The sequence below is a fragment of the Metopolophium dirhodum genome, chromosome 8, assembly GCF_019925205.1.
Source record: "Metopolophium dirhodum isolate CAU chromosome 8, ASM1992520v1, whole genome shotgun sequence".
Lineage (NCBI taxonomy): Eukaryota > Metazoa > Arthropoda > Insecta > Hemiptera > Aphididae > Metopolophium > Metopolophium dirhodum.
The window spans coordinates 19,421,953-19,444,768 of NC_083567.1; the positions used below are offsets into that span (position 1 = coordinate 19,421,953).

Genomic DNA, 22,816 nt, shown 5'->3' on the forward strand with positions numbered 1-22,816 from the left:
CATCTATTCGTCTGAAATAATAATTATATTAAACTACTGTATTGGTTTATATTAAAACTGTCCGTTTTAAAGTAATTGACTATGATCACGGTCACTACTATTATAACTCTGTCATAGAGATTAGGTATAATTGTCGTGAAACGTTAAGTTCACAGTGTATAAAATATACTTTACGAGAGTATATTATTATACCTACTTTTTTTTTACCCACGCAACCGCATAAAAGTTGTACGTTATTTTAAATTCTGTTTAAATTATTATGTAGATTATCCCGTGTAGTAATATAATTTTAAGTGTACAAAATTAATAAATACAGATTAAAATAATTATCGTAAGTGTACTAAAAAAAAATAATATTAATAAAAAAAATGTATTTATAATAATAACATAGCGTCAAATAATGTATTGTTCGACCAAAAAATAAAGTTTGAACAAAATAATGAGTAGGATAAAAAAGACAGTTCCAAAACCTGAACCTGCAGGCGTTTCCCTATACCGCCTTGCTGAACCCTGACACCCGGTTCCAGACCCTCTGCTGAACCCTCCGCCTTGCTGAACCCTCCGCCGACGGCTGATTCCACCACCGGTCGCGCACGTGCGCGAGATACCCCCCGCCCCTCGCCGCTACCCCTTCCCATATGGCCGCCGCCCGGGGAAAATAATTGAAAAATTTTTTTTGCCGGACTGGGATTCGAACCCGGACCCGTTGGTTGATGAGCGATCACCGTACCACTGCGCCACCCCGTTACATATACTTATTATTAATAACTAGCCTTATTTAACTTGTAATAATAATATACCGTCAACGTGCATGACTTATATCTGCGTTATCATATCTGCGTTATCATATCTGCGTTATCATATCTGCGTTATCATATCTACGTTATCACATTACTTCTTCCCCTATCGAACTTGTAATAATATACCGCGAACGAGTGTATATCATATCTACGTTATCACATATATCCTTAACTTGTAATAAAATATACCGCCAACGAATGTATAGCTGCGTTATCGCATTATTTTAATATATATGTAATATTGTTCTCCACTTTAAATATTATATTCCCAAAATTATTAAAATATATACATATCTGTTTGTAAACGTCGACAGCCTTAACGAACATATGGCAACTAACCCTCCTATAGTCAATCAATTGTAAGCGTTAACGGACATGTAGCTGCATGCAACATCCCTGCAGGGACATGTAGATGTTCCTCCCTCCAGTTAACCAAACGATCGTATAATTTTGGTAGTGTATTTAATCTTGGTTACGTACATAATCGTCTATACTATGAGGAGGAGACTTGGTAGATGGTTATATCCTGTATATATATATTATAGTTTTAAATATTTTAGTTTATATATTACTTATAGAAAAAAAGGTCTGAAAAAATCTTTTGTTATCCGTAGGGATACGGATTCATGGAATCTATACAACAGATGTCCGAACATCGTATACGGTATAGATCCCTATGATTGGGGGGTGAGTGGTGGTGGTGGTGAGGAATGTTAGGTCCAGATGATAGGACGAGCGGTGGCGGGGGATGTCATCTCCTGGTGTGTCTGTAAGGGAAAGTCGGTTAGTACTATTCACACTGTTGTATTACAACGTACGTAATTTACTCCATTTTAATTTGCCGTATTAATTTTTCTCGTGCGTTTATTTAAAAATGTTTAAATGCGAGCAATGCCCTTTGGTATTCATGTACGAAACTAATTTGATGGTTCACCGAAAAACGCATATAAATTTTTTTAAATGCGATCAATGTACTTCGGAATTCACGGCGAAACGTAATTTAACTGCTCACCGCAAAACACATGGCGGTGTCCGTTTCCCGTGTACTAGATGCTCCATTACATTCAGTTACAAGACCAGCCTCAAAAAACATTTGAAAAATGTTCATGGTAAGTATTTCTGTTTTACACTTTAAATATTTATTTATATACATATTTTTTTTTTTACTAGGTGTTATACAAGCCCCGATTCGGCAAAGAAATATTCGAATCATGCCGAAAACAACCACCCCCGATAATGTTCATGGTAAGTATTTCTGTTTTACACTTTAAATATTTATTTATATTATATTTTTTACTAGGTATCATGCAGCAAGGAAATATACAGATCGCACCCCAAATATTTGTTCCTGATATTCCAGCAGGTTCGTCATGTGTACGAGATATCGAGGTAAACGGTTCACCAGTGATACCAACCCTAAATGATGCCGTGATAGACTGTCCGGTGGAACCATCCGTCCGAAATGATAAACTATCAGCAGTACGAGATAGCGTATCACCAGTACGAGATAACATAATGTCAACAGTACGAGATAACGTGATGGATGAATTTTACAACAACGTGGATGACGATGGCGATTACGCTCAAGTTGCAGATATCATCGAAAACCTTGGATTCTGTAAAAAGGAAGGTTAGTAATTTAATTTTTATAAACGCAGTATAGACTAATAAGGTTTTTTTTTTTTTAAAAAAAAAAGATTCATACACTACGCTTGATAATGGAAAACGCGTTTCCAGTGCAAACACTAAATCTGCTGTCAGGGCAAAAAAATTACGCTTGAATCTCGTAAAGTCCCCCGGGTTTACACAAATCTCGACGTCATCAAACAACACAATCACTTGGTATTACGTAAAAAATACCGGCAATATTCAAAACTATATTTACTTCATTGATTCTATTAAATCCGAACTAATCAATTTACTAAAATCAATTGCGAGTAAAAATCCGATCAAGTTTAATTTAAAGCTTGAGGCGACATATAATATACCAAATGTCGAATATTCATCGGAAAACCGTGCTTTTAAAACATCGGCTAAGGCGGTTTTCTGTGATACCGGAGTACAGGAAATTGTTGAAGAGGCATTCGCTAAATTAATGAAAGAGCAAGACGAGTATACAAGCAAGGGTAGTGGTTTCACATTACAATGTATAGACGGTTTAATGTTAGGTGTATATAAATATACACCTATAGGCGGCTCATCCTACATACAACTACCAGATGCGATAGAAAATAAAAAAGCCACGATTAACCCTCAAAACATAGACATGCAATGCTTCAAATGGGCAATCCTAGCAAAACATGTTACAGGAGAAAATAAATGTCGTATTGGTGATAATTATATAAAACACGAAAAAAAATATAATTTTACAAATATATCGTTCCCGACACCACTACATCAGGTTAAAATTTTTGAAAAAAATAACCCAAACGTGTCCGTAAATGTTTACGGTATCGATAAGAAATTTCAACCACCAAAATTTCCGGAATATAAAGTATTCCCTCTGAAAGTAGTACATGAAGAAAAACCCGACCATTTTGATCTACTTATAATATCAGACGGGGATAACAGTCACTATAGCTACATCTCTAATTTTTCACGGCTCATCAGATCACAAAAAACCAAACACGATGGACAAACAATATTTTGCAAACGGTGCTTCACAACATTCGACAAACAACAGTACAAATATAAATTAAACGGCGTGGCAGGACTAGAACAACATAAATTAATATGTGGGGAGCACAAACCCATACTACCTCAGATACCTGAACCTGGGTCAATACTCGAGTTTACTGCATGGGATAAAACACAACGTCATCCTATAGTAATTTATGCAGATTTCGAAGCAATTCTCAAGAAAACTGATGAGAAAATTGGAGAAAAAACAACAGCTTTTCAAGAACACGAACCCATGAGCTATGGGTATATGGTTAAAGCAAATGACGAAATACCGGTGGAACTGCTTGAAAAATTCGGAATTCCAACTTCACCCGTAATCTACCGTGGAAATGAAAATAATAAGGACGTGGCGAAACATTTTGTAGATAGTATTGTGGACATAGCTAAAAAAATTGAAGAATTACTCAAAACAAACATTCCTATAATTTTCACGGGTGAACAACGAAAAACACACGAATTATGTAATAATTGTAATTTATGTAAGACCAAGTTTTCTCGTGAAAATCATAAAGTGGCAGATCACTGCCATTTATCGGGAAAATTTAGACAATCGTTATGCAATACGTGTAATCTTAAACTTCAAACACCAAACTTTGTACCGGTATTTTTTCATAATTTATCGAATTATGATTCACATTTCATTGTCACTCGTCTTGGATATGATACAAACTCCATCTCTGTAATACCAAACAGCGAAGAAAAGTTTATTACGTTTTCAAAATATATAAGCAATTCGTTCACATTAAGATTTATCGATACACTGAGATTTATGGCCTCCAGCTTATCAACACTTTCAAAAAATTTAATCACACCTGGATTTGAAAAGTTTAGAAACAGCGCAAAACATTTTTCCGCACAGGATTTACCACTAGTTACCCGTAAGGGTGTATACCCGTATGACTATACAGATGATTGGGATAAGCTCGAAGAAACCAGTTTACCGGCAGAAAAAGATTTTTACAGTTCATTGGAAGAATCACATATAAAACATGAGGATTTTGAACATGCAAATACAGTTTGGAACCATTTCAGCTGTCAAACACTCGGGGAATACTCTGATCTTTATTTAAAAATCGATGTGCTACTGTTGACTGATGTGTTTGAAAATTTCCGAGACCTCTGTTTAACCACCTACCATCTGGATCCATCATTTTACTACACGGCGCCAGGATTTAGTTTTGACTGCATGTTGAAATACACGGGCCAACAACTCGAATTACTTCATGATTATGACATGTTGTTAATGATTGAAAAAGGTAAAATGATAATTTATTTTTTTAGAAATGTGAAATAATACTTGATTTTATTATAGGAATTCGTGGTGGGTTGACTCAGGCGAGCATGAGATATGCAAAGGCGAATAATGAAAAGACACCAGATTATGATCCAACAAAACCGAAATCATGGCTTGTTTATCAGGATTGTAAGAATAATTTTAATATTTTATTTTAATTTAATTTAATTTGTTATTTAAATTCCAGGTAACAATTTGTATGGTTACGCAATGTCACAATTCATGCCATACGGTGGATTTAAGTGGGTCGAACCCACACTAGATGGGTTAAATGCTTTAGACGATAGTTCACCAATAGGTCGGATGTATGAGGTTGACATATCATACCCAAAAGAACTTCATGACAAACATAATGACTTGCCATTCCTACCGAAAAATGATATTCCACCCGGTTCAAAAGTTAAAAAACTTATGGCAACACTCCATTCAAAGAAAAACTACGTGATTCATTATCGGAACCTACAGCAGGCCATTAAAAACGGACTAGTAGTGGAAAAAGTACCATATTTATTTTTTATTTTATTTATAAATTATAAATTATAAATTTATTTTAGGTTCACAGAGTTATACAGTTTAATCAGTCAGACTGGCTTAAGAAATATATAGAATTAAACACTGAGATGCGAAAAAAAGCTAAAAACGACTTCGAAAAGGACTTTTTCAAACTTTTAAACAACGCTGTTTTCGGTATATATATATAAATTTAATATATTTTTAATTATCTTACTAACATATCTAATTAAAGGGAAGACGATGGAGAATTTAAGACTTAGAATTAAAATGGAGCTTGTTTGTAGTGAAAAACGTCTGCAAAAACTTATAAACCTTACAACATTCAAACACTGCATTACATACAATGAAACTCTGAATGCCATATCATTAGAAAATAAAATTATCAAGTTTTGCAAGCCAATATATATAGGTAAATATATACAATTAATTTACTATTATCAACCATATTTTAATATTTTTTAATTTTCAATAGGTTTTGCAGTATTGGAAATTTCTAAGACCGTTATGTATGATTATCATTACAACGTTATGCAAGCTCATTATGGAAATAAAATTGAGCTCATGTATACTGATACAGGTAAATGTTTTCAAATTAAACTGATTTTCATATGTTAATTTATAATGTTATTTTAGATTCACTGGTATACTATATCCAGACCGATGATTTTTACAAAGACTTGGAAAATAATTCCAATTTACTCGATCGAATGGATACATCAGACTTACCACGAGACCATCCGTGTTACATTGCCGAACGAAAGAAAATTCCGGGTCTGTTTTCCGATGAGACTAATTCAGAGGTTATGACAGATTTTTGTGCACTACGTTCAAAGTCTTATGCATATAAGATCAATGGTAAGGAGAAGATCCGGGCGAAAGGAATCCGAGGACATGTAGTGAAAAACCACATGAACTTCGACGATCATTATCGCTGTCTGTTTGGGGATACAACCTTGGATACGAAGACAGAAAATGTCTCTATCCGTTCATTCAAACATCAATTGAAGACCATTAAATCAAACAAAGTCACTTATAATAGTTTCGATGACAAGAGGATTATACTCGAGGATAGAATACATACCCTAGCTCACGGACACTACTCCACAGAGTGAGTTAAAAATAATTTTATTCTACTTATAATAATATTCTACTTATAATATTTATGAATTTTATAGGGAACCCGATACACTAGCTGAGCAAGATGAATAAATACAACTTCTAGAGCTGAATAGATAGTTTTTTATTCTAAAATAGATGTTGAATTGTAAAATACCTTTGTAGTTATTTCATTTTTGTAAAATATCTACAGGGATATTATTTTTTTTTTCTTGTAAAGTATCCCTCTAGATATTGTAGGTAGATATTAAGTTAGGATAAAGAAAGAACTCTTTAGTAATAAAAATAAATTTGATATTTATTTACAAAACATTTCAACAATTATTTACAAACCATCTTCTTAGACTAAATACTTTATAAAATGTACATTGTTTAGGGTTAATCCCCATATGAAAAATGCAACATGGCAAAGTTTCTTCATCACATATTTGATCTAATCGAGGGCATCCTATATCTTCAATGTTAATAATTACGACGTGTGGTATAAATTCTATAATAAGTTGTTTTTTCTGCTCCCCTTTTACGTAAATGTTTCTAAACTTTAAGGAATTCAATATTCTACTTAGTTCTTCATACTCGACATCACCATATTCTATTGATAGATTATGATAGTTACGTTCCAACCACTTATTAGTTGTTCGACTCTTATTGTCCTGCTTAGATTTAGAATTTTTAAAAATCCAATGTTGGCTTGCCCATGATTCTGTGTCTACAATAGACATTTCTTTAATCATGTATTTATTATCCATTCCAAGAACACATTGTATATCGATGATGGCTGAAGACATTATGGCTTGTCTTTATAATAAGTTTCTATAGTGTTAAGACGGCTCAGTATAGCTGGTATTATTTTTTTAATCTCGCCTATACTTTCTTTGATATATTGTGATGATACTTCGCCTCTTGTCATATGCTCTGTAATCTCTATGCACGTTAATTCTAACTTTTTTGTTTGTTCTTGTTGTATATTAACGGATTTTTGATTTTCTTCAAGTAAATGTTCGATTTTATCTAATTTAGACGAAAACGATTTGATTGTCTTTTCAAGATTTGTCACAAATTTATTTGTTTCACCAGCCTGAGAACTTCCGAACACGTCCATGCCTATAGCTCGACTGACACTATTTTCTAATGTCTATCGTATTTATCCAACTATTGTGTGAATTATCGAACCCTAACCATTTTACAAACATTTGGTTTCCCTTCTTACGAATAATTTTTTCGACTAAATAATCATTTGGGTAAATGGTTTTCTGAATTTCCTCAGAGTAGAAACAGCCTGCAATCGGTTTTCCAGTATAATCTTGTAGTTGATAAGTAGTAGGAAAAGTTTTATTTATTTTTATAATTTTAAATATTTCTGTGGACCAGCTCGGTAAATAACCTTTTGCAAATACCCCTTTATACGTGCTTATCCTTACATTATCACCGATGTTAAATTTAATCTTTACATTTTTAATTTGACGTTGCTTTAATTTCACTGAAGAAGGATTTGCATCAGCTTGTATAGGCGTCATACCTATTGTTCTATGTTTTGAATTGTTATATTCGTTAATCAGAGATTGTAAAATGGAAACCCATTCATGTGATCCTCGTGCAGTGAACTCTCTATACATTTTTCCTTTAATTGTCCTGTTCAGGCGTTCTGCTATGCACGCTTTCGTTGTACTATACGTTGAATATTTATGTATATTATGTTTCTTCATCAACGCGTCGAATGTCGTATTGTAAAATTCTTTTCCGTTATCGACTTGTAAAAGTTTTGGTGACCGATCAAGTAATATTGTAGCCATAGCGCTAGTAACCTCTTTCCCTGATTTACTCTTTAACGGTTTCGCCCAAGAAAGTTTTGTAAATGCATCAATTACAACCAGGAAATATTTGTAACCACCATTAATCTTTGAATAAGGAATCATTTCGACCAAGTCGGCCTGCCATAGATCGTTTTTTCCATACACATTAACTCTTCGCCTCGTATAATTTTTTCTGGCTGGTTTGTGTAGTTCGAAAGCGATGTCACGTTTAGACATTTGGAATTCGTTTTATCAAACCCGCTTCATACAATTCTTCATAAATTGAAAGTATTTCGTTGGAAAGCCCTGTATTACCAGCAGCTTGAGAAGCTAAAAGTAATCGTAAGCGATCGACTAGCTCATTAGGATCATTCCAGTACACTATACTTTTATTTTGTAGTTTCATAGATAACCCACTACCAGTTGGGAACAATGGTTTGATTATATCAGTGAATTTATTTCCACCTTTTTTAATTTTTTTCTCGTCTGATGTCAAATGTGCTGATGTCTGAATTAATATGCGCTTATACGCGTCTAGGTCGTCTGTGGTATAGATTTTCGGAGTTTTCGAGATTATTAAACTAACAAGCCCTTGTGTTAACGGGTATGATATATCTTCAATAATTAATGTATTTCCGTCAAGTTTAATTTCTTTTTTACCCAAATATGCGTCCCCGTTCGATCGTAATTTAGGACCGTACGTTTTGTCTATGCTGTATGAATCCAACAACTCGTTTATTTTAAAAACTCTAGAATTTTCTGTATTATTTTCTGTATTATTTTCTTCAATATTTCGAACACTTATGTCCCGAGGTTGTGATGTCGAATTATGAATATCGTTTAATGGTTCGATAATCGGCTTTAATGTTTCTGTTACTATTGAATGAATATCAGCTTTTCCGTGTTTTAATGCAGTGTACTTGCGTTTAATATTTTCTTTGGCTTTAATTAATTCACCGAGTACTTCGTCGTTAGGCGACATATTTACGAATGAAGTGTTTTTATAAAAAACACCAGTTTATATAACGACGAACGTATCGAATCCGTAACGATATCGTCCATTATCGCGTTCACAGTCTTTGTTTATGACGATAAACTCAAATCTCCCTTTACGCCAGCATGAAGTACAAAAGTCTTTAAACTCTGTATATGACATATCACCAGAGCAATGTTCCATGTAAACGTGCTTTAAATTTGTATCATCTTGATTAAATAGTACAATAAAATTAGCGTTGTCGCGCAAAAGTTGTTTAGGCACTTTTGAATAACTCTGAGCTAAATAGAAAACATCTATTAAATTATGTCGACCTCTGGAAAAGTAAGTTCTAGCAATCTTTTGGTTTTCAGTTATAATATCGTCGAAAATAAACACAGAGTTTGGTAAAGCTTTTTCAGGTTCAATAACTTGATCGTTTTCGTAGAACGTGAATAATTGTATTTCAGCAATGTCTGATAAAATATCACTCAATAATTTATATTTCGGTTGATCCAATGTTTTCGAATATATGTAAACGTTGTTAAATCGTACACCGTTTATATGTGTTAATAATGTGAATATTAAATTAGTTTTCCCACAACCCGAAGGACCTACGATAAGTGATCTTATCGTATTAGGTAGAAGCGTTCCATGTCTTTGTTTTTTATACGAAGTAGGTGGGTCCACATTTTCAACTGTGAGTTGTATATCTTGTTTAAGGAATTTCATTTTTTAAATAAATATCTATGTAACACAGTAAACTTGATCAGTACACGATGTCACTCGCTCGAAGGAGGTACAACAATAAAGGCGCTGGTCTTATCAACACGCTTATAAACAAATTACCATTAGAGCTTCACGTACCTGGTGAGATCATAATATGCGTATATTATATTAGTTATAATAATAATAATATTTCTCTCTAGGTTATCAATATTGTGGTCCTGGTACAAATTTAAAAAAACGTTTAGCTCGCGGAGATAAAGGAATAAACCCTTTAGACACTGCGTGTAGAGACCACGATATTGCATACGATCGTAGTAACTCTATCACAGATCGTAACCAGGCAGACTATATATTAGAGCAGCGAGCCTGGGATAGGTTCAAGTCTAAAGATTCTAGTTTAAAAGAAAAAGCTGTAGCTTGGGGCGTGACTACCGCCATGAAAGCAAAACGTAAAATCGGTGCTGGATGTGGGTTTAAAGCAGCCATCAGAGCAGCTAAAAACGTTATAAAGAAAAATGTTGGTGAAAAAAACCTTAAGAAATTAAGTAAAAAGTGTATAACCATCGCACGAAAAACATTCAAAAATAAAAAAACTAAAATTCCAAGGATTATAACAATTCCAAAAAAGGGTGGGGTGCTACCACTGATTCCAATTTTTGCTGGTTTATCAGCACTCGGAGCGTTGACTGGTGGTGTTGCCAACGTTGTGAAGATGGCTAGTGAATTTAAAAGAAATTCGAAATCTCATTTGGGCGGCGGATTATACGTCGCGCCGTATAAAGGCAACTCGTATAAAATCACACCATATAAAAGTGGTGGTGGTGGTTCAAAAACAAGAAAAACTAAAAAAAACTAATAACTACGTTACCCAGAAGAGCGCTGTATGATTTTGAACTTATAAAAATCGCTCGTTTGATTAAAATACCTCATTTCGTCGGCGTGTTTACTCGAGACAGGTTACCTGTTCGTCGTAAACGAATAGAATCAGCGATTGTTAACTTGGATACAGAAAACGGTACAGGTACTCACTGGGTAGCGTATAAGAAAATCGGAAAACAAGTACAATATTACGATAGTTTTGGAAATCTACCACCTCCATTAGAAGTACAAAAATATTTTCACGGATGCAATATCGATTTCAATTATAGCAGAGAACAGAAATATAATACTACAAACTGTGGACACTTGTGTTTAAAATTTTTATCATGTACACGATAACATTAAACGGGAACTCGAGCGAATTGTCATGTGACATTTTTCCACCGTTGGAAGTAGAAAGCACAGCACAAATATGCCTTTTGAGCTTACAAACAAATAATTCGATACCTAACATTGAGCCTGGATGCAATACTATCGGTTTCCGAAATTTCATCGGACAGAACGAAAACATAGTTATTCCTACGGGGACGTATGAGTTGGACCAATTGGAGAGTATTATACAAAAAATGTTACCAGACTCTGTCCCCTGGTTTGAATTAAAAGCAAACAGTAGAACATTAAAGTGTATTATGTCGTGTAGTCACGATGTAGACCTCTCAGTTGAAAATAGTGTAGCCAAATTATTAGGATTTAAAAAGGGTGTATACACCACTGGATCTAGTTACGAATCGGAAAATATAGTTAATATTATGAAAATAAACTGTATAAAAGTAGAGTGTAACTTGATTACCGGTTCATTCTGTGATGGAACACCGAGCCAGACTATACATGAGCTGTATCCATCTGTACCTGCAGGGTATAAAATCATTGAAATACCTAGACATCTAGTTTTTTATGCGCTCAACACGAGATCAGTATCTAGAGTGAATATCGTGCTAAAAGACCAGAACGAATGTTTAATTAATCTGCGTGGTGAGCCGATAACAGTTCGTTTACAAATAGTGCGCGGATATGGCGCTCAAGTTTAATATAAAAACCGGTACAATCAAAAAACCTGTCAGTTTACCGTCTGCCGTCAAGAAGTCGACATCTATATCGAAACCGAAAAAAACTATTTCCAAACCGAAAAATACCAAGCTCACGAAAAATAATTTAAATTTTCTCCGTTCGTTGCAAGTTTAATCATGGATGACTCGTATTTAGACGTTACGGCCGACTATGTCGACGAGTGTAAAATAACACAAATGGATTATCATTCGTTCACCCCGTACTCAAACATGTCTTTATCAAATAACGATGAAATCAGGATAAGTATTTTAAATATGGATTCATACACTTTACCGTGTGAAAGTTATATTTACATCGAGGGGAAAGTAAATAAACCTACCGATGCTGCTGGAGATGTTCGTTTTTCGAATAATGGATTAGCATTTTTATTCTCTGAAATGCGATATGAAATAAACGGAATAGAAATACAAAAATTAAAAACACCGGGAGTTTCGTCTTGTTTGAAAGCCTACTGTTCGTATACTCCAAACGATTTAAATACGTTGGAGAACGCCGCCTGGGATTCAGCGATGGATAGTGAAGATAATAAAAACTTTATGAGTAACAATGTATTTGCCGGGTGTATCCCTCTAAAACATTTATTCGGATTTTGCGAAGACTATAAAAAAATATTACTCAATTGTAATCAACAACTGATTTTAAATCGTGCATCTACCGACCTGGATGCGATACATGTTGTTGGGGAGGGCGCAACTGCATCCGTTGAAAAAAATAAAAAAATTACGATTGAACTTACTAAGGTGACTTGGAAGATGCCTATTATCAGAGTTAGTGATAGAGAAAAATTAAGGCTGATAAAAGTAATAGATTCACATAGAACACTATCGTGTGCGTTCAGAACTTGGGACCTGTGTGAATATCCGATACTTCCTAGAAATACTTCTCATTCGTGGACGGTAAAGTCCAGCAGCTTGCTAGAAAAACCGAGATTTATACTGTTTGGATTACAAACAAATCGAAAAAAAAATATTGAAATCGATGCTGGACGATTCGATCACTGTCAACTAAAAAACCTTAAGGTTCACTTAAATTCTCAAGTGTATCCATATGAAGACTTTCGCGCTGATTTTAAAAATAATACAACTAGTATTTTGTATAAGGCCTATACAGATTTTCAAAAATCGTATTATGAGAGAGACTATTGCGAACCATTATTATCAAAACATATTTATCAAAACTATGTTCCAATCATCGTTGTCGATTTATCACGTCAAAACGACAATGTAAAGTCGTCGACCGTAGATCTACGTATTGAATTTGAAACGGATACAGTTATACCAGAAAAGACTGCAGCATATTGCTTAATATTACATGACCAGATTATAACTTATAACCCGTTTAGTGGTGATGTTAGAAAATTATAAAAATGTACATTATATTTTTTTTTTTTCAAATATATATGAATGTATTATATATATATATATTGTAACCTTATATAATAAAACCTTATGACTAATAAATAAAAAGACTTGTTTTTTAAATATCACGGTTGTTTTTTTATTTTACACAAAAATTACAATAGTACAAATAAAATTAGTTATATATATACTGTGGTCCAAATGGTCCATCGTTTTCGGTGAAGCTCTCCTGTGTGGGTAGAGAATACTGCATGTTTTCGACGGGGCTCTCCTGTGTGGGTAGAGAATACTGCATGTTTTCGACGGGGCTCTCCTGTGTGGGTAGAGAATACTCCATGTTTTCGACGGGGCTCTCCTGTGTGGGTAGAGAATACTGCATGTTTTCGACGGGGCTCTCCTGTGTGGGTAGAGAATACTCCATGTTTTCGACGTGGCTCTCTTGTGTCGGTGGAGATAAGGGCGAGATTAATGGCAGATTTTCCTAAAAATATTTAAAATTAAAATATGTTTTGTGGGTTAAATTTAAAAACTGTTTATTACCTGTCCATATAAACTGTTAAACGATGGCGGAGAATAAACTAATGAACACTGACCATTGTATCCCTGTAAAAATTAAATTTATTAATATAACATAATAATGATAATATAATATATTCGTACCTCATCTTTTTCCAATTTTTCCATCCATTTTTGAACGATACAATCAGTTGCATATAATTTTAACTGACTTGTGAAAATGTAGTCGTTCTCACCAATAACGTGTATTGAAATGAAATCATTATTGACGTTTCTCACACGGTTTCTCATTATTTCGAGTGTCGAGTGTTTTAACATCGAGTTTGTTTTTAAGAATGACGCGATTAGATCAATTTGATGTATTACAATTGGTTTAATTATAATAGATTTTCTATCGATGATCTCAGAAATGGTAGATTCTAAATCTTGCAAGAGTAATAGGTCGGTACGATTTAACAAAACACGACAACCGTCTTGAATTTTTGATTCTATAACGAGTGTATTCTCCGATTGATACACCATACTAGATAATGAAATTGAGTCTGTCTCCAAAAATAATTTTCGTTTATATTTTTCTGGTTGATCGAGTATGAACGATAGAATGTTTCCCATAAGTCTGAATATTCGATTTAGAAAGTCGACAGGAATATTTACATAACGTGAAGCTGTTATAATATGTATCCTGGTATTGAATTCATCGGTAGGGTCTAGTCCAATGTTTAAAAACTTACGAGCCGCGAAATCGATAGTTAAATTACTACAATCGATGAGATTAGCTGGCGGTGATGGTGGAGTATATTTAAAAGGCTTCTTCTTCCAAATATTAGCCATATTTGCGACTGGTCCAGCCATATTTATTTTAAACACCGAAAAATTATTTTATTTTAAACGCCGAAAAATTATTTTATTTTAAACACCGAAAAAATATTTTAAACACCAAAAAATTATTTTATTTTAAACACCGAAAAAATATTTTTATTTTAAAACGAGATGAACGCACGGACAGAGTAGACACTCGGGTGGATGTAGAGCGACTGATATTATTTTATGGTATTTAACGTATACATTGAATATCATTTGGAGGGAGGAACATCTACATGTCCCTGCAGGGATGTTGCATGCAGCTACATGTCCGTTAACGCTTACAATTGATTGACTATAGGAGGGTTAGTTGCCATATGTTCGTTAAGGCTGTCGACGTTTACAAACAGATATGTATATATTTTAATAATTTTGGGAATATAATATTTAAAGTGGAGAACAATATTACATATATATTAAAATAATGCGATAACGCAGCTATACATTCGTTGGCGGTATATTATTACAAGTTAAGGATATATGTGATAACGTAGATATGATAACTGATATAAACTCGTTCGCGGTATATTTTATTACAAGTTAAGGATATATGTGATAACGTAGATATGATATACACTCGTTCGCGGTATATTATTACAAGTTCGATAGGGGAAGAAGTAATGTGATAACGTAGATATGATAACGCAGATATGATAACGCAGATATGATAACGCAGATATGATAACGCAGATATAAGTCATGCACGTTGACGGTATATTATTATTACAAGTTAAATAAGGCTAGTTATTAATAATAAGTATATGTAACGGGGTGGCGCAGTGGTACGGTGATCGCTCATCAACCAACGGGTCCGGGTTCGAATCCCAGTCCGGCAAAAAAAATTTTTCAATTATTTTCCCCGGGCGGCGGCCATATGGGAAGGGGTAGCGGCGAGGGGCGGGGGGTATCTCGCGCACGTGCGCGACCGGTGGTGGAATCAGCCGTCGGCGGAGGGTTCAGCAAGGCGGAGGGTTCAGCAGAGGGTCTGGAACCGGGTGTCAGGGTTCAGCAAGGCGGTATAGGGAAACGCCTGCAGGTTCAGGTTTTGGAACTGTCTTTTTTATCCTACTATAATGAGCTCTTAAAAAAAACCAACAATTTAATACATATATTTTGTTGGTTATGAAATGTTTTTATTTTAGTTTAAATTTCAACTACTCAAAATTTAAGAAAAATTACGCCGGTGATTTATATGACATTATGTTTATATTTAAAGTATGCTAAAATTGTAATAATTGTTTTGTTCCATATAACTCGGAAGAGTTGTAAACTATATTTTTAAAAAAAAACTAACCTTAATCGTTATTAACAGTCGGATGCTGTAGACCCGTAATATAAATGAAAACTTTTTTAATATTCTCACAGAAATAAATCATCAGATAGAACTTTAACAGACATGAAAAACTGTATTCGATTACCGCTTTGGGGAATTAAAATGTCAAACCTCAGTTATTATACCCACAAAATTTGTTAATAATTTCGGTATTTAATATTTATTCATTTGTATAAAAAAAATATATTATAATATATTTTAATGATATAAAATACGTACTGCAGTTTTCTAAGTTACATGTTTAAAAAAAAAAAAAAACAAAACTCATGATCAAATTGTGACAGTTATTTATGTGTTGTAATTTTTAGGTATGATAATGTTTGATGTCTCACTGACAGTTGATTTAAGGTTTTTTTTTATATAAATCGATCATCTTCATTATATTATGTATACAAATATTCTCGATATTATACATTTATACTAAACATCACACAGTTGGAATCGCTTTATGTTCTTTTTCAGATATCATTCAAACTGATGATAAAAATAAAAATAATAATAATAATATGTTGACGTTTCGTAAATTTTTTTGAAAACAAGTATACTGGTGATCCTTTATCTATTTAAATATTCATTATCTTCAAAATTATAAACGTTTATTTATAACGTGTTTTTATATAATTTAAATTCACTATAAAATAACATTTTTTTTTAAAAAACAGATTATATTATTCTTCACTTTTTCAACCATTATCACTATAGGTTTTTTATTTATTGAATAACATCTTAAGAATTTCTATTTCATTTTACAAAGCTTAACATTTGAAAATTTGTATCAACAAAAATAGAATTTTGAACGAGCAGTTGATTATTCATACTGTATGTTCGAAATTACATTCTTATCAATCAACATTCTCAGAGAAATAAAATTGTATAGTTCTGAATCTAAAACAAAAAATGTTGATTCTTGTTTAAAAAGGTAAGAAAATATATAATAATAAGAAATAGTAAAATAAACAAATACATTTTTAAAATTAATATCGATTTTAGTTTGTCGAAACTATGTAAAAATAATAGTTTCTTGGTCGTTAGTTCTTTTTGACGTGACGAGTGTTTTCTTAAAAAAAAAAATTTTATAAAATATACAATTAGTAAAAACATAGTACAATGTTGTCAAATTTCTAAGATTGCACATTTCCACTCACACCAAATAAAAAATGTATATTAATGTCTAGACGTTCTTGATATTTGAATATTTTTTTACGATTACTTTTTCTATTACCATTGATCTTTCTATACGCAATACCATCCTAAAGACTCTCGGTAGCTGTTTTTCAGTATTTTATCATGCGATATTTTGTTATAATTATAATAATTAAAAGAAATATATAATTAAAACCAAAGTTCGTTATTTAAAAGTGTTGTCAATGGAAGCTCTAATCTTTTATCACGTTCCAGCATTTAATATACATTTTTAATTTAAAATAATTTCTGCATATTTTATTTATTTTTGCACAGACGGTGTATCTAATATAAAAAAAAAATATTTTAAATTAAAGCTCCGTTTTGAAGAACTATTCAAATGCATTAAGCTCCATCCGAATTTAAAGACAATGTAAATAATAGTTTTTATTTCATTTATCCAAATAAGGTCAAATTTTATTTAATGTTTGAAAATTTAATTATTTAATATTTATTAAGCATTTTGTATTATAAAATATGTATAAGATATTCAATTTTAGATTCTGAGCGAAGCGATGAATGTATTGATTTTACAATGATGTGTGTTTTTTTTTAAATTTTTTTTTTGTGTCTGTCATCACCTTTTAGGACAGTAAAAAAGCTTGGATTTGCTTCAACAGTTACTAATTTTCCAGTATTTTTCAAATGCGACGTGAAAAACAAAAGAAAAATTATGGAAAAACGGGAATTTTCACGCAAAATCTGTTTTCGAGAAAATCGATTTTGGCTTTTGGTGCAACTCTAAAACAAATGATCGTAGGTACATAAAATTTTGACTGTATATTTATATGAGCATATTATATACACCATAACATTTTCCAAATATTTTGACTTATTTTGAGCTGTTTACGGGCATTTTCAGTTTCCATTTTTTTTCTATAAATATCAATAACATTTTATTTGTTAGTTAAAAAAGCTTGAAAATTTAATAGAAGGCTCTTAGGTTATTGTTTTAAAGGCAGACGAAAAAAATTAAAAACCCTTATTCACAGTTTTTATTTATAAGCATTTAAAGTTCAAATCTTTTGAAGATTTTTACCATGTTTAATTACTATCAAAATATATATTCATAGGAAAGCAATAGTCATACCACCACGAATAGTGTATGTACCTACGATATTTTGTACAGCATATTCATAATATATTTCCACCCGCTATGGTTTTATTATCACTGACCTCCATATTTCAATTTGCAGCTGTCTCGAAAAGGGTAAACTGGCGTCATTAATAAAACCATAATTATTTCTATTTCTCCATCCATCACGGTAAATTAGTCAAGGCGTATACATCATTTACTAAAAATTTCATAACGCCAATCTGGTCCAGAAAATATTGTTTTAAATAGTTCAAAACATCAGTACTACATTGATAATTGATATGAGGTATTTGTATTTATTATAATAAAAATTATGGTATGTCCGAGATAAAAACTCCAACAGTTCCACGTTAGTATAAAATACCAATTGTATTTTATTTGTTTATTGTAATTTGAACGCGAAATGGCAGTATTTTATAGATTTATTTTTTTAAATGTTAAACACTAGTATTATGAAATCAGTTCGAAGTAGGTACCGGACTTTGCCTGTTGTAAGTCATATATTATTTTTAAGTTTAAACATTAAATATTTAAATTTATTTACTGCACGATATTTCACTGAAAAAAATATAGGTACTTACTACTTATTCATTAGGTCTTTAGAAATAATACAAACAGATCGAAGGTCTACTATTGACACAAAACCACTTAAACGCAAATAAAAGGGAAATATGTAATGGCCAGCTAACGGTTAGAATTCTACTAAAAATAATACAATTTAATTGAATTTATTATAAAAAAATATTAAAAACCTTGAGATCAGTGGCAATGCAGTGATGGCGGTGATACACGTAGTTGACGGTGGTAGACCAGTAACTTCTAGTGGTAACTCGAAGGCGAAATTAGTAAAAAAACACTATACTAAAAAGACGTGTAAAGAAAAAACAACAACAAAAAATGACACGATGTGCAACAACAGATCCGTTTTTTCTCGAATGGAGTCACACAACAACGTTTAGTACATACCTACATACAGGGGTGGACTTACCATTTTTTCACCCCTAGGCACTACAACACTAGCACCCCGTACATTGGCGTGCTCCCATGTTTAATCTTTAATATTGTAATTGATGTTTTCTTATAGGTAGCCAGGAAGGTACTGATTTAAGTGGTCAAATAAATTAAAACATTACTGCGACGTGACTACGTGAGCCATTCTCCAGTTCCATGCAAGTCGTATACAGTAAAAATTTAATATAAATAGAAATTTAGGTAAATATAATTATGAAATTATGAAAAACTAAAAAGTAAAAATTAACTAAAAAATGTCGCCCCAAAAAATATTGCGCACATGCCATGGTGGCCTAGGGTTAATCCGCCCTTGCCTACATATTACATAAGAATGCATGCACGCTATCACAAGTATACAAAATTGAAAACTGATACGGTAAAAGTCAGGAAATAGACAGTATGATGAATCATAATTGATGATATACGTACAACGGCGGAAACGGAGATTAGTAGAAGCAATAATATATTTAAAAATACGTGATAATGTGTGTATCGCATTAATTCAAATAATTGCATTTTGTAATATAATATTATTAATTCTGAAAAAAATTATTTTTATTTTATTTTGATAAGATTGAAAAGTAATAATATACTCGCTGCATGGTAACAATCTATAATAGGAAACATAAGTTTTTATCTCATAGTTTAGTGGAAACACTTTTCAGTGTTTCGGTTCCCTCGGCTTCTCACGGCGATCAATAAGTGTAGCAGGTAGACATCACACAGACGATGAGGTTTGTCGACAAGAATAGTTTGAAATCCTTTTTTCAATATTCTTGATTTCTACCTGATCGGTACTTTGGTGGTATATTGGGGACATTCATTTATCCACATCCTACCCCTTGATCTTCTTCCATCATCTTGGAATCGAACTGCTGGAATTATCTGACAATCGATTTTTCTGTAGCGTTTTCTAAGGGGTATTATTCTACAGACTGACTGTTACAACCAGTTACCATACATTTTCAATAGATTTGTGTAGTTGACGTGATTATAATATTGCATACGGTAAATATCTACGATATAACCTCACGTCACACATAAATATTATTAATATAATGATTAATGAATTTGTAATGGAAATTTCAATAATTTTGTTAGTTTGTTGTTACTGTCTATTAAAGTGGCATTATTTGAACTTAACTCGACTAAATCACATAACAATGTCAATCGACTTATATTCAATAGCATACCAATTAAAAAAAACGAGTTTCTGATCATAGTGTTTATTAAATATCAAATACCTGAGAGAAACTTGAATGAATACTAGTTTCACTGGGTCATTAGCAGAAGTAAATATAACTATATGTTGTATTTATATTGTGTTTAACTACATATTATAATATCATTCACAAAAATGCATTAAATTATTAGGCAACTAAAATGTTCATTTAGGTGTTTTGAGGATCATAATAAGATTGTGTTCCTTTTATTTCTTTCTATAAGGTAGTCGAAAAATATCAACACAATGACTACGACTCACAAATAAAAGCTTTAATGGGAGATATATGTTGTGGGTTAAAAGTATGCGTCTATTTAGTTTTGTTAAACTAGGAATTATTAGCAACATTATTATTTATAAGCAAACAGAAATTTTGAATTTCCATCTTGAATCTAATAACCCTTGCATGACCACATATTGTAAATTAGAATTTTGTACAATCCTTTCTTTGTGCGCTTTTACATCATAGAACAAAGGTACTGTCAAAATGCCAAGTCTCTACCTATTATATGGTTTAGACTGTACGTTGATTCTCAGTCAGTCAGTCGTCAGGACAACGACTCTAATATAAAGAGCGATTCAATAAGCATAATCATCCCCTTTATCTTCTTCAATGATGTTGTTGTTTAAAATCTAATTTTTAGAAATTTTAAAAATATATACTTTAAGACTATATTTTCAAATTATTGAGATTTTTTGTACTGCTAAGGAGTATCCTGTGTATATAATAACTTCTGTTTTTTTTTTAAATGAAAACTCCTCTTTCAAACTGTAAATTACTCAGTGGATAATATTTCTGAAAAATTAGACATATCAAAATCAAAACTCGTACGAGTAGTTTTTGAGTTAGGTATTTAACTTTGTGTTCTAAGGATAAATAATGGATTTATATGATATTATGGGGGATATACAGTAATTTGAAAATTGTAATCATTAATATTAATCTATTGGCATTAATAACTTGTAAAAACGGCCCAAGTATAGTTAATTCCAGTTTTAATATTACGTATATTTTATATTTTTGTGAAATCATTTCTAAGGACTGTTAACCTTGGTAGGTAAAAACATATCAATAACTAAGAAACTACTCATTAGAATTTTGAATTAGGATCATCAACATTTTCAAAAAAAATGTACACTATATAATTTACAGTGCAAAAGGTTTGTATCGCTACTGAACACTTCTTTTATAAAAATAAAAAATGTTTTACTATACGTGTAGGGTGTAGAGCAATCGTGTGTAAATCATGTATAAAAAAATGTATAGTAAAAAAATATTGGCCAGAACAAAAGTTATTTCATTTTTCAGATCTTCCTGTTACACCCTGTATAGATAATTCCTCATATTCCCGGAATATTTATTTTACACCGTTCAGAGTTGTCCCAATCGGAACACATTATTTGAAAACCTTTTGTTCTAACCCAAAGTGCATTATCTGGTTTTAACATAATCCGCGGTAGTTAAGTCCAGAGTTGCTTGCTTGCTCGCTCGCTCCACTCGCAATGAGAAGTGGTCTTTTTTTTCAATGAATATGACGCTTTCAAAAGTGAATAAAAAACAGACGAAGGGTACCATTGAATTAATGAACGCCACGCCTATCGTATGAAAGTAGGGGTGGGCTGATGATTTGAACCGACTTACGGTAAGTACAAATGTACATAATACACAAAATGTATAATGTGTACATATTACGTACTGCTTGTACAAATTTAACTTTGACATTATGCAATATTTAAGTTATTTCCATGGCCAAATAAATGAAAATGTTTAATACAAATCGACTCACAGACTTACAGTATGTTCTACAAAACGTATAAACTATATTAGTGTGTAAGAATGATTAATATATTTTATCGTATTTATTTTAAATATCGAAAACAAATTTCTTGTAAATACATAAGTACATTGTACATAACATAAGTGTATTGATGTGTACCTACATAAAGATGATTGAATTTAGTGAAATACCGATTGAAATGAAATTATCATTTCCTGGCTCTTTTCATCTCTTTGTAAATAAATTATTCTATTACTAAAAAGTATATTGAGATGTGTTGAATTAATTCTAAATTTAATTCCATTTCAATTGGAACACAAATGCTATTACTTATTACTTATTATTATTATCATCTTCATCGTTAGGTTTACGTGCTTAATTTCAGGTTCAGGTTTTAAATAAATTAAATATCTCGAAAATTTTGTTCGGAATGAGGTAATGCACAAAAATACTTCGATCATAAATATCAAATTAAATAAATGCATTGCAACGTTAAAACAGTAATGGTGCGATTATTATTGGCCAGTAAAACGAAATACACGTACAACGACTTGCTGAAAAATAACCAAACTAAATCATACATGTTTGGTGAAATGTTCGAGGGAATTTTTA

General features: G+C 32.2%; 5 protein-coding genes across 7 annotated transcripts in view; 3 read left to right on the plus strand and 2 right to left on the minus strand.

Annotated features, from left to right (window-relative positions):
• Positions 1 to 22,816, minus strand: part of LOC132950227 (leucine-rich repeat-containing protein 4B-like) — a 355,161-nt gene that overhangs the window by 242,417 nt on the left and 89,928 nt on the right. The gene's annotated exons all lie outside the window — the stretch shown is intronic.
• On the plus strand, positions 1,332 to 2,876 carry LOC132951356 (uncharacterized). Its single transcript, XM_061023174.1, has 3 exons — positions 1,332 to 2,430; positions 2,498 to 2,737; positions 2,866 to 2,876. The coding sequence occupies exons 1-3, from the start codon at positions 2,037 to 2,039 to the stop codon at positions 2,874 to 2,876; spliced, it is 645 nt and encodes a 214-aa protein (XP_060879157.1). The 5' UTR covers positions 1,332 to 2,036.
• On the plus strand, positions 2,743 to 6,592 carry LOC132951257 (uncharacterized). Its single transcript, XM_061023054.1, has 8 exons — positions 2,743 to 4,738; positions 4,795 to 4,905; positions 4,964 to 5,274; positions 5,331 to 5,463; positions 5,522 to 5,698; positions 5,762 to 5,866; positions 5,923 to 6,397; positions 6,465 to 6,592. The coding sequence occupies exons 1-8, from the start codon at positions 2,896 to 2,898 to the stop codon at positions 6,496 to 6,498; spliced, it is 3,189 nt and encodes a 1,062-aa protein (XP_060879037.1). The 5' UTR covers positions 2,743 to 2,895; the 3' UTR covers positions 6,499 to 6,592.
• Positions 11,964 to 13,211, plus strand: LOC132951358 (uncharacterized). The gene has a single exon (XM_061023175.1). The coding sequence runs from the start codon at positions 11,964 to 11,966 to the stop codon at positions 13,209 to 13,211; it is 1,248 nt and encodes a 415-aa protein (XP_060879158.1).
• Positions 13,341 to 14,982, minus strand: LOC132951122 (uncharacterized). The gene is made up of 3 exons (XM_061022838.1): positions 13,866 to 14,982; positions 13,746 to 13,808; positions 13,341 to 13,686 (listed from the first exon to the last, which is right to left on the minus strand). The coding sequence occupies exons 1-3, from the start codon at positions 14,571 to 14,573 to the stop codon at positions 13,381 to 13,383; spliced, it is 1,077 nt and encodes a 358-aa protein (XP_060878821.1). The 5' UTR covers positions 14,574 to 14,982; the 3' UTR covers positions 13,341 to 13,380.

Bases quoted from the DNA above. Each gene is read 5' to 3' on its own strand.
- LOC132951356 (XM_061023174.1), top strand. From the start codon at position 2,037: ATGTTCATGGTAAGTATTTCTGTTTTACACTTTAAATATTTATTTATA. The intron at 2,431-2,497 runs GTTAGTAATTTA...TAAAAAAAAAAG, and splicing joins TGGATTCTGTAAAAAGGAAG to ATTCATACACTACGCTTGAT.
- LOC132951257 (XM_061023054.1), top strand. From the start codon at position 2,896: ATGAAAGAGCAAGACGAGTATACAAGCAAGGGTAGTGGTTTCACATTA. The intron at 4,906-4,963 runs GTAAGAATAATT...TTTAAATTCCAG, and splicing joins ATGGCTTGTTTATCAGGATT to GTAACAATTTGTATGGTTAC. The intron at 5,699-5,761 runs GTAAATATATAC...AATTTTCAATAG, and splicing joins TTGCAAGCCAATATATATAG to GTTTTGCAGTATTGGAAATT.
- LOC132951358 (XM_061023175.1), top strand. From the start codon at position 11,964: ATGGATGACTCGTATTTAGACGTTACGGCCGACTATGTCGACGAGTGT.
- LOC132951122 (XM_061022838.1), bottom strand. From the start codon at position 14,573: ATGGCTGGACCAGTCGCAAATATGGCTAATATTTGGAAGAAGAAGCCT. The intron at 13,809-13,865 runs GTACGAATATAT...TAATTTTTACAG, and splicing joins AAAAATTGGAAAAAGATGAG to GGATACAATGGTCAGTGTTC. The intron at 13,687-13,745 runs GTAATAAACAGT...AAATATTTTTAG, and splicing joins TTAACAGTTTATATGGACAG to GAAAATCTGCCATTAATCTC.